Consider the following 12,029-nt stretch of genomic DNA (forward strand, 5'->3'; position numbering starts at 1 on the left):
GGGAACAGGGAAGGGGCGAGGGGGAGAGTGGGCTGGGCCGGGGTCGGGGGGTCGCGGCCCAGATTGGGCCGGGGGTCAGTGGGGGGGGGTGGGCCTTTTCCTTTTTTCTTCCTTTTCTGTTCTGTTTGTTTTCTGTTTTCTTTTTATTTACTTATTTCCTTTTCTATTTTATTTCACTTAAAGTATTTAGGCATTTTATAAAAAGGAGTTTTCTCCACCATAATTACCAGTGTATTATTTAGAACCCACTGAACATTTTTGTTTGAATTTTTGAAAACTTTTATTTTCCACTTTAATTATATTTGAAGTTTGAACTAGGAGTTTGTCAAGGGTGTGGTTCAAATGTGATCTAGCCCTGTTTAGCAACATGATTAGCTTAATCACAGGGGGTTACTGTAGCATGATTCTCAGGGTGTTACAGTATGGGAGCGGCGCGTCGGCGACTCGTTCTGACGGCGATAGTGGCCGTTATGTGGTCTTAGAATCTCGATGTATTTTTCATTATGTTTGAGGTGCTTTGTACTCCTGGCGAACTCTTGTAATGGATCCGAACCATTAAAACAATCAATAGTTATTGAATTATAAAAAGACATAAACTTTGCCATTTGTTAAACCAATAAAACGCATTAACACAGTGTAGTTGTGGCGGTGTTCATGTTGAACCGAGGCCTAGTCTGGTGGCCACCGGTTTCCTACTTCGTCACACGCTAATCTGGTGGCCACGAGCCCATGGTATAGAGGGTCTCGAGGTGAGGCCACAACGGTACTACTCTGCTGGGATTGATTCCCGATCACGACGCCCGTTGCCCTAGAGGCTATTGTGGATCACACGTCTTTCCGGTTTCAGCCTATGAATTAAAGCTCCTGATCGATGCTCGCCCCACCTCGTGAAAATGGACCTCCGGGCCGGCGTAGGAATACACGCCTGTCTATCCATCCATCCATTACGCCTTTGCGTGTACATAGACGATGCTGAAGCAATTTCGGGTAAGTTTACTCACAGCTCACGACGAACGAATCCAGGACGGACAAATGGGCTGGGTTCTTGTCAGGTGGGATCAGGTCAAACAATATTAAATCCATGAAGATATTTTTTTCAGTTGGCATGAAGACGAAATCACTAATTAAGGAGTACTCGTTGCAAAGAACACTCCACTTTTCCAGGTCGCGACAAGTGGCGCACATGCCGCAACCTGGTAGTTTTTTTTTCCTTTTTTCGTAGATCCGTTTATTCAAAACGTTTTATCTCTTAAACCGTGCGTCCAAATTTCGAACCATTTTCACCATTGGATTCCTCGTGTCGAGATCTTCAAAACTAGATCCTATGTTTATATGTCTTGACGAACTTTTTTTTACGGAAAAAACCGGACGAAAAAAACCGGGCGAAAAAACCGAACCGAGAGCATGGTTTTTTCCCTTTCAGAAAGAGGCACGCCCGTGCCTCTCGCGAAATCACAACCGTGCCTCTCGTGGAAGCAAAACCGTGACTCTCGTGGAAGGAAAAAAAAACAGAAAACGCGTTTTTTTCTGTTTCCGAGAGGCACGGCCGTGACTCTCGCGAAAGAAAAAAAAACAGAAAACGCGTATTTTTTCCCTTTTCGAGAGGCACGGCCGTGACTTTCGCGTAAGCACAACCGTGCCTCTCGCGGAAGCAAACCGTGACTATCACAAAAGAAAAGAAAAAGAAAAAACGCGTTTTGTTTTTCCCTTTCCGAGAGGCACGGCCGTGACTCTCGCGAAAGCACAACCGTGCCTCTTGCGGAAGCAAAACCGTGACTCCCGCGAAAGAAAAAAAACAGAAAATGCGTTTTTTTTTCGTTTCCGAAAGGCACGACCGTGACTCTCGATAAAGCACAACCGTGCCTCTTGCGGAAGAAAAACCGTGACTTTCGCGAAAGGAAAAAAAAGAAAACGCGTTTTTTCACGCAAAAAAATTTATTTTGAATTTTTTTTTATCAAAAAGCTAAGAAAGACCGGGGAAAAACCAAAACGTCGGAAAAATCGGAAAAAACGCGTGCGGAAAAATAAAAAAAATAAAATCCGAAGGGAGCGTCCAGAGCGCGACACGTGGCGAATGGCTAAGAGCGCGCCAAGTGGCGCTGATCGTTACGAGGCTCCCGAAGGAGCGCTCGTTAACTAGTTGCTCCCACATGAAGATATTCTCTGCTCGCCTCGGAAAAATCATGAACGAGAAATTATGTCCATGTTCAAACCCGATGATCATTCATCGGGTATGGATATTCCTGGATCCTCTCAATACATATACTTAATACTGAAGGAGTGGCCTTAGATATTTATGTAGCGTAACATCAAATATCCTCACAGAATGATCTGTGATCCATATCAATTGTCACGGGTTTACGAATAAAATTGTACTAAAGCTGCGACAATTAATTTAGATGGAGGGAGTGGTATAATTGAAGAGGATCTATGATGATGAAATTTCTCTGTAGGGATATTTGTGTAGGGATTAGGGAAATACCGCCCCACAAATTTATGGTGGGTTCGGTCATACACAGGGTATAGAATTATGTCCATGCCTTATTCATGACTAGTCGGGCCGGGTTTCGACCCTGTCGATGCGCGTCAAATGTATCCAAACTCTACTCGTTCGGGCCGGGTACCCACGGGATCCCATGTTGACATGAAAGAATAAAAGCACACACTACTGGTATTAGAATTTTCCAATTTCCATCTCTACGCTCTGTTTTCCTTTCTTTTTTTCTTTTTGCCCTAGACGCGTAAGAAACTTGCAGCCAGATATAAGTCGGGGAGGGGCCGGAGGGAGGCGAAAGAAGAAGCCAAGCAAACCAAGCGGAGAGCAGAGCAGACGGCCGGCCGGACGGGGGGACGAACCAATCCAACCAGCCAAGCTCGTCAGCACGCGGCGCAGCAGCCCAGCTACCCTTGCCGCAAGGTTCGTTTCCTGCTCGACCTAACCCCCCTCAATCCCATCTTCTCACGGCCGGCCGCGGCGGCGATTTCGATCGAGGTGACACACAGGAGCAGGAGCGACTTCTTTAGGTTTCCCGCAATCAATCGATCGGGCGTCTTGTTTCTTGGACATTCCTCCCCTCCCCGCGCTAGCCAGGCCAGGGTTTTCTTGGGGGCGGGGATCGATTCCGGTGGTAATTTGGACTCTCTTTGCTTCGTCGTGGGGATGGGGATATTTATCTTTAAGAACATGAAATCTTTCCTTGATATTTTCTCCGGTCCTTGTCCAATTTCAACCGTCTCCTTGGATTCGACACCACATCCCGTCCTGCGCGCGCCGACGATTTGTTAGGGTTTCTTTTGCAATCTTCTTGGGCGGAACGACCAACAACAGGCATGTAGTAGTAGTATGTCTCTTGTTTGCCACCTTAATTTCCAGGTTATTATATTATTGTTAGTGCTCTTGTTCCTGGCGTTGATGCGTGATCTTTGCTTGCATACATACATACATACAAAACTTGGTTCCAGACTGTCGCCACGGCCCACCCACGGCTTGGAAATTTCAGCTAGATTTCAGCCAATAACATATTTTCTTTTTGTTATTGTTATTAGTAAATTGCTTGGTTGTTGACACGGTGGCCGCATCACAGCTGCGAAATCTCCACTGGCGTAGGATACAAAGATAAGACGCTGGCAAGTGGATGTACAGCTTATTCTTGTTTACTTGTCTCAGACACAGATGTATATCGCTGTCAAAGACTGCGATGACGTGCCGTGCTGATTGATTATTAGTTGGACGAGTCTGCTGGGGCTGAACATTTGACTTTTGACCAAAACAAATGATCAGAAGCGCTTCCCCAGTTGGCATCATCCTGCAGACAACGTTTGGGATGAGCATTATCTCTGTCTCCCACTATATATGTATGTGCAGTGTGCTTCGTATAGACCCCAACTTCCCAAGAACACCCTCAAGCATACAAGCCTTGGGTTTCTACCCTGCACTGAACTAATTGAGAAGCGTATGTGTGTGCTTTTATTCTTTCCACGCTTTTAGTAGTTCATAAGGGTATCTTGTGTATGCTGGATTTTATTTCTTCTCCCTGGGGCTGCCATAGTACCTTTAAGTTGGGATTGTCGTTCAGATTCCTTTGAAGTATGTTGCGGTGGGAACCTGTAATATTGCTTTTCTGTTTCCCAGACATGGCTATCAAACAGGAGAGTGGATTTTTTGTTTCTTTTTGCATTTTTAATGACATGCTGTTCCAACATAACCTGCATATTGTTGTTTGTAATACTATTTCCTTACCCCTGATATGACTACATATTGCAACTAATCAGGTTTTTTCGTTTGAGACATTAGTCAGTGTATGCATACGTTAGTCGTTATGTAGGTAAAGCCATGACTGTCTGGTTTAGTTCTATGATGCTATCATTTATTAGATTTTAGTCTCATGACGCTCTCGTTTATTCATCGGCAGTCTCACCAAGAGGTCATGAGCCAACCATGCAAAAATGTTATATTTTTTAAACCTTTTTTTGCGTATGGCAGCATTTTTAATCCATCGTTTCTTCCTTTGTAGATAAACCATGGGTGGGGTACTTGGTTTGATACAGATTGATCAATCAACTGTAGCCATCAAGGAGACTTTTGGGAAGTTTGATGCGATCCTGCAACCTGGATGCCACTGCTTGCCATGGTGCCTAGGGCAGCAGATTGCTGGGTATCTTTCTCTGCGTGTGCAGCAGCTTGACGTCCGATGCGAAACCAAGACCAAGGTACTTGCTGTATTTGATTATTGTTTTGTACTTGGCTGAAGGTCCCAGGAGTCATTTTCATGCATGGGTGAAATACTTATTTGAAGTTCTGTTTTCATTCCATATTATTATTCATTCTGTGTCATTGAGAATACGTGCATACAATATCTATGCTTTCTCATCTGAATAGGTTACCTACAATTTAAACTTGAAATAACTTTACAAGCTTGTAACTCTCTGACGATGAATATCATGATTAATCTGCAGGACAATGTCTTTGTCAACGTTGTGGCATCTGTGCAGTACCGTGCTCTTGCTGACAAGGCATCTGATGCCTTTTACAGGCTTAGCAACACCAGGGAGCAAATCCAGTCCTATGTCTTTGACGGTAATATTGCTGTATGATTTGAACTGCAATGCACAATTTCACTGCACAAACAACTTTGCTTCATCTGCTTTGTTCTCTCATCCCATTATGTATTCACCTGAACATTGTGGTTCTATGTTTACTATTGTTCTTCATTTAATGCTAATGGAACTCTATTCATCATGTTCAGTGATCAGGGCTAGCGTTCCAAAGATGAACTTGGATGATGTATTTGAGCAGAAGAATGAAATAGCAAGGGCTGTGGAGGATGAACTTGAAAAGGTTTTTGTTCATCATGCATCGGTCTTCTAAACCATATGGTAGATTTTTACTAATTTATTTAATTTTACCTTTTGTGTAGGCAATGTCTGCCTACGGGTACGAGATTGTGCAAACTCTGATTGTTGATATTGAGCCAGATGAACATGTGAAGAGAGCCATGAATGAGATCAATGCAGGCATGTACAAAATCCATTTACCGTTTTTATCCTTGGTAGTATCAACTGTCTAGTTTTCCAGCTAAAATAACTGTCTGGTTTTACATTTCACATTTGGAGCAATTATTTGCTTTCCAAGAAACAACATAGTTCTTTTTCATATTGAAAGAAAAAAATGAGGTGAGTCATTGGGCATGGCCTTGAGTGGTCAGCAAATTGAGTAATCAACACTAAGTTAAGTTTCACACATTTATACATATTCCTGCCACAGCGCTGTAATTCAACAAAACACACACACGCATATATGATATATTCCTGCTATATGAGGAGGCATCAGGTCTGCTCATCAGTTTAATTGAAACAAGGGACCCACACCCTTCAGGTTTTTTTTTGGTGTCAAATGTGTAATTTTTGACAGTTCTAACCAATAAACTGAGTTACTTTGGAAAGTCAAATCAAGTAGCAACCTATGCTTTAAAATAGTGTAGAAGATTTAAAGGTACCCAGATTAAACTTGCAGACATATGCATCTGTTTCAAGTTGTTATTTACTTGATATCATGTAACAGCTATTTTTTTAGCTAAATCAACTTAAAAATTAATCACAAGTTACATAAGTTGTCTTACTTCTTCCCTGCACTTTTTTCTTCTCCAAAATTGTCAGATAAGTACAGAGTTTAATAGAACTAAACACATTTTGGCTTAGTGTAGGTACTAGATGTCTATTACTCTTGTGAACCTTGATCCACAACAGGATAACTACCATGCTGAAGATAGCCAAATGGCATGGCCGTGAGGGATTGGGTATTTAGATGAGAGAATAACTTGGGGAAGTAGAATAATAGATAGATCGTTCTATCTTCGCTTAACCTTAGATACATGATATCCTTATATAGTGGATGGTAGACCAGCGTAGACCCTTGACCTTTCCTAATACAGTTGGACTCCTTCGACCTTTCCTAATACGAACTCCCATCTAAACACCTAGCCTACTCCCTCTGTTTCTCCCTGTTCTTGGACTCCCTTCTACCACAATTACATTTGACTGGTAGATCTTACATTCCAGACTGTTGCATTTATAGGAATTTAATCGATGTGTAGTTAATTGAAACGTTGCCCTCAAGTATGTGTAATTCTGTGAACCACAAATTAAATTTTGTAGCTCTCTGATATTATAGTATATGAAACTATCAGTTATGGAAATTTACTCTTATATTATAATTATGTTCATGCTGTGGTTGTTCGACTGTCCGTCCTCTATGGAGAGAGATGCACTTAAACCAACCGCATAGTGTGTAAGGATGTCTCTGCAATGGTGATCTTTTGCTTTTGAAATGAGAATGGCTCGGAAGGCTATCGTTTTGATTTTCCTTAATAAGAGGGCTTGTACTTGATTCCCTCCCAAAGCTAATATTTTTCTTATTTTTTTTACCTTCATATTGAAAATACGAGGCAATATTTCTTTTAGTTTTTCATTCACGTTGGTTTTAAAGGTCATAGTTGAGTATGGAAATGAGTGGGTTACATATGTACATATGTGTTTTGAATGGCTTGCACGGCCATGTAACTGCAGTTTACTTTACGTTTGATCGTAACAAACTGTTCCTAGTCAATTACTACTCAAGAACAAGTTAAACTTTTTTCACGATTGTTATATCTGTTTCATGTTTGTTATCCCTATGAAAAGTATGTGCTGTACAGCTTTGTAACCTTGCAGCACATATTACCAGATATGTTGGATTAGCAGCTTTTAACTTTTATATCGTAATTTATGTTACAGCTGCTAGGATGAGGTTGGCAGCCACTGAGAAAGCGGAAGCGGAGAAGATACTCCAGATCAAGAGGGCTGAAGGTGAGGCAGAATCGAAGTACTTGGCTGGTGTGGGTATTGCAAGGCAGCGCCAGGCCATAGTGGACGGGCTGAGAGACAGTGTTCTCGCCTTCTCTGAGAATGTGCCTGGGACCTCTTCGAAGGATGTCATGGATATGGTTTTGGTGACGCAGTACTTCGATACCATGAAGGACATTGGGGCCTCTTCCAAGTCTTCAGCAGTGTTCATCCCTCACGGGCCTGGCGCTGTCAAAGACATCGCTTCGCAGATACGAGATGGTCAGCTCCAGGGCAGGATGGTTTGAGGAGTGTTGGAAAATGGATGCCACTTTTATACGCATACTTTTAAGTACATACAGCTTATTCTTATACTATGTGTGAGGTGAGGTTGTGCCTAGATGGATGTTAATATCAGTACTTGCTTGGATTGTGCCACTCGTTTCTGTAAAAAATATAAGTTGTGCTATCACTGCGTTCACCACTATTTGTGAATTGAGTGTGTTATATGGTTATTATACTATAATTTCTATGTTGCTACTAGTATTTTCATTCAAATCTTGGAAACCTTGGAATTTTGGAGATTGTTCTGAAGCTCCTCCCACTGAGGCCCCCAGTTTCTCGTTCTTACTACTTATGATATGTTCTTTGGTATTTAGATTTTGTGTGCGTTCATCGTATTGTCATGTGAAGCGCAGTTCATTGTATTGTCATGTGAGCAGCAATGGCCAGCAGAGTTTCACACTCTGCTCCTCACTTAATGAAAAAACAAATGCAAACTTCGATACATCAATACCAAAGATCTTTAAGAGGTACATTCATGCCACAGTTTACCACGGATTCGATACAAGGTGGACACTTGTGTGCACCAAATCTAGATGATCATGCAATGCTGGATGCAAATATGTAGCTCCAGGAAGATTAAAGCACAATAATATGCCAATCGAAAGAACAATAATAAGATGTCACTAGCTGCATGCATTGCCTGAAAGCTGTTTCATTCTTCTCAAGGCAACAACCTGTCGAAACCTCAGCCGCTCGCTGGTGCTGCAGCCTCTGCTGCCTTACCCTCGAGCTCGAGGAGTCGAGCCACAATCTCCTGCTTCTTCGCCTTCAGGTCATCGATTTTCACATCGATCTTCTCTAGCTTTGCCCTCAGCTTGGCCGTGTCAGTTACCTCTCCGACCTTCTCTTTCTTCTCCTTGCTCTTTTCTTTCTTCTCCTTCTTGTCCTTCTTTTCCTTCGCCGGTTTGGCCTCTTTGGCGTGTTCCTTAATGAATAAGAACGTATGTGTTCATCAGACTTTTCTGCATTTTTATGACATGCATGTTGCATTGATGTGGTTGTTGAGATATTTCATTTATTTGATGCAAGTTCCAGATGATTACCTTGTCCTTCTTCTCCTTGGGGTGAGTTGCATCTGCAGCTTCCATCTGCATTTTGGGGCAGCAGGGCGCGATGCCACAAGATTAGCCGTCAGACATGGATTCGATTCATAATCAATAAATTCAGGGGTAGAGGCAAAGGAAGCTAACTTGCCTTTGTCAAGATAACAATGATTCTGGTGAAAACAGAGATAACTTCTGGTTGTTTCAGATTGATCCCTATATAAGTGTAAATAAGCTTCGACACTTGTGAACCGTAAATTAAATGTTTGCTTCGATCAATCCAGTTTTATAGTTGTGTTGGTTGCAGCAATTTAGTTCTATAATTAGTTCTGTTTGGATTAATTTGGGCACGGTGTGTGTCTGGATAAGAGGAAAAGTCTCGACAAAGGGAGCAAACCCACATGTGTTTCATCATCCAACTAAAAATAGCACTGCACGCGTTGTTGCATCCATCATTTACTTTATTTCGGGTTTATTATGACACGGAAATCTATTTTGCAAGTATTAGAGAACATTCATGATGATGTAGACAATTTAACACAAAGAATAACAATAGGTGGCATGATTCCTCTGATCATAAGTTTTGGTCTTTTTGCACTTGCATCTTAAGATGAAACTATTAGGCAAGACTAATGAGTTGTGACAATGTTTGCAATGGAAAGATCAAAACATTGTTCGTGCAATGGGTTTGATTGGGCCACATTGCAGAAACTTCAAGATGCAAGATAAAATAGTTGGTATCACCCCTTGAAAGACATGATGGCTTTTTTTTGTTAAAACACAACATTACATTGCCAAACATGGATGGTACAATACCCGCTCGAGGTCGTTCAAGGGGCGTGGTGGTCAAATGGTAACTTATTGTCACCACTACATGTATGAAATATTCAGTGTTGTGCATGACCAAATCATTACCGAGTTTAATAAACGCTTTGCCGAAAGATCTACTCAATTGTTGAGATGCATTGCTTTTCTTGATCCAAGGAACTCATTTGCTAATTTTGATGAAGACGAACATGTTGAACTTGCCGAGATGTATGTTGGTGACTTCTCCATAAACGAGATTTCTTGTGTCCATAAAAACCAACTTGAAACATTCATTTGCTGATGTGAGAGCTAATCCAGATTCTGTGAGTTGTAATAACCATGGATTCTTGATGTGAAGATGCTTTAGATTAATAGACATGTCATTTTTTATTTGGTATATCGTCTCATTGAGTTGCAACATTGATTTTGCCAATTGCAACCACATCAGTGGAAAGAGATTTCTTAGCTACGAGTATTATCAAGACTGAGTTGACGTATAAAATGGGGTGATGATTGGATGACTTATAGCATGGAGTGCTATATTGAGCGAGACATATTTGCAAGTATTAATGATAATGCTATTGCATATCTCTTTCAATCCTAAATATCTCGCAAAGGGGTTTGCCTCGTCATAGTCGTAAGTTTTTAGATTTGCATCAACGATAATTATTTCACTTTATATTTATGCCTTTTCTTAAAATTATACTTTTGATGCCTTTAAGGTGTTGGTTCTTCTTCTACCATTAATCATGTTATGAGAGGCACAAATGAAGTAAACAATTGGTTCAACACTGTTTTTTATTCTCATATTATTGTTTGAAGTTTTATCATGTGTTGGTGGATTGTTAAGCACTGAGTTCAAATTATAGATTTATTGAGCAATTGAGCTTTGTTTTGTATGTTTTCGCACACGTTTTTGTTGGAACGAATAACAATAAAATTAATCAACTTTACTCAGTGGTGGTTATATGAAATGGTGCTAATATGGGGCACGCTAGATATCAAGGCCAATTCCAGTGATGCCCGGTCTTGGCCATGGTGGAGCGAGAGTTCAAGGCTAGTGTGTTGGTCACGGTTGCACTTGTGGGCCGCATGGATCTCGGGGACCCTGCATTGGGGAGCCCGTCCAGAGCACGCGCGAGAGAGACGAGATAAGAAGCGACAACGAGCTCACGCTGTCAGGGGCGATGGACGGGAGGCCGAGAAGGAGGAGGCTATGGAGTTTGTCTCCACGGATCAACGATTACATGCCATGGATGGCACCGGTCGCCGCGGATCTCCCTCGACGTCAACGGGGCATGACGATGATGGTCTCCCTCGATGTGGTGGCCTCACAGGAGGAGGAAGTGGTGGGGGGGTTGCGCGACACAAGGGATGTTAGCAGCGACGCCAGGCACCTCAATTTGTGGCGGACGACCACTACTGCAACCATGGGGTGGTGAGCGGCGGGGATGAAGGATCGAGCCACGAGCTGCTCATGCGCCCGCAACCCTAGTTTCATGCTATTATATTATTAATCTTGCATGCTTTATATGTAATTTTATATCATTTGGGGAACTAACCTAGTGCCCAGTGCCATTGTTTTTGCCTATTTTATTGTTTCGCAGAAAAATAGTACCAAACAAAACCCAAACTTTACGGTGATTTTTTCTGGACCGAAAGGGACCCTGGAAGCTTCGGGAGGAGGCCATAAGATTTACGAGTGGGCCATGAGCTCACACGATGCGCCCCATGGGGGGCACACCACCTGAGCTTGTGGGCCCCTCGTAGCTCCATTGGACCTAATTCCACTTTCATAAATTCCCTAAAATCCCAAAACCACCATAGCGAGAACCGAAACAATTATTCCACCACTGCAAGCTTGCGTTCTTCCAGGATCCCATCTGGAGGCCTTCGTCGATACTCTTCCAGAGGGGGAATCAATCATGGAGGGCTTCTACATCAACCTTGATGCACCTCCGATGATGGGTGAGTAGTTCACCACATACCTACGGGTCCACGTTGATTAGCTAGATGGCTCTCTCTCTCTGATCTTCAATACAATGTTCACCTCGGAGTTCTATTCATGTATTATTCTTTTGTGGTGTGTTTGTCAGGATCTGATGAATTGTGGTTTATGATCAGATTATTATTCGAAAGTAATTGAGTGTTTTCTGAACTTTATTATGTGTGATTGTTATAGCTATGTAATGCTTTGCGATCTATGATTTTTCTTTGACCAAGTTGATGATTAGATCTTTAGTGGTAATCATGATCTTAATTTTTGCTTTGGGTATAAAAACATGCATGGGTATGAGGACTTGTTTCTTACAACCATATATTTGTGATTGGGATAATCATGATCTTAATTTGTGCTTTGAAGACACCCGTTAAGATGTGCTTGCAATGAGACGTAGTGGGGGATGTGTCCAAATTACATCTTGACCGGTTCGTGATCTGCATCAAGAGCCAGTTGTCCAACTGTAGGCCCTATCTGTCAAGCAGGGTTACCTTGGTTATTACTCCTATAAAGGA

The 12,029-nt window shown here is 42.1% G+C and overlaps 2 protein-coding genes across 3 annotated transcripts; one reads left to right on the forward strand and one right to left on the reverse strand.

Annotated features, from left to right (window-relative positions):
* The first annotated feature begins 2,737 nt into the window (after window positions 1-2,737).
* On the forward strand, window positions 2,738-7,852 carry LOC123098870 (hypersensitive-induced response protein 1). 2 transcript variants are annotated; one of them, XM_044520946.1, is made up of 6 exons: window positions 2,738-2,917; window positions 4,515-4,710; window positions 4,957-5,077; window positions 5,247-5,338; window positions 5,418-5,514; window positions 7,273-7,852. In XM_044520946.1, the coding sequence occupies exons 2-6, from the start codon at window positions 4,522-4,524 to the stop codon at window positions 7,626-7,628; spliced, it is 855 nt and encodes a 284-aa protein (XP_044376881.1). In that variant the 5' UTR covers window positions 2,738-2,917; window positions 4,515-4,521; the 3' UTR covers window positions 7,629-7,852. The 2 variants fall into 2 exon arrangements, with proteins under 2 accessions (XP_044376881.1, XP_044376882.1); XM_044520947.1 differs by lacking the exon at window positions 2,738-2,917 and adding an exon at window positions 3,701-3,953.
* A 225-nt stretch (window positions 7,853-8,077) lies between these two features.
* LOC123098871 (protein PXR1) lies at window positions 8,078-8,986 on the reverse strand. Its single transcript, XM_044520948.1, has 3 exons — window positions 8,860-8,986; window positions 8,709-8,753; window positions 8,078-8,590 (listed from the first exon to the last, which is right to left on the reverse strand). The coding sequence occupies exons 2-3, from the start codon at window positions 8,751-8,753 to the stop codon at window positions 8,351-8,353; spliced, it is 285 nt and encodes a 94-aa protein (XP_044376883.1). The 5' UTR covers window positions 8,860-8,986; the 3' UTR covers window positions 8,078-8,350.
* Window positions 8,987-12,029: the final 3,043 nt, after the last annotated feature.

The sequence above is a fragment of the Triticum aestivum genome, chromosome 4D (assembly GCF_018294505.1).
Source record: "Triticum aestivum cultivar Chinese Spring chromosome 4D, IWGSC CS RefSeq v2.1, whole genome shotgun sequence".
NCBI lineage: Eukaryota > Viridiplantae > Streptophyta > Magnoliopsida > Poales > Poaceae > Triticum > Triticum aestivum.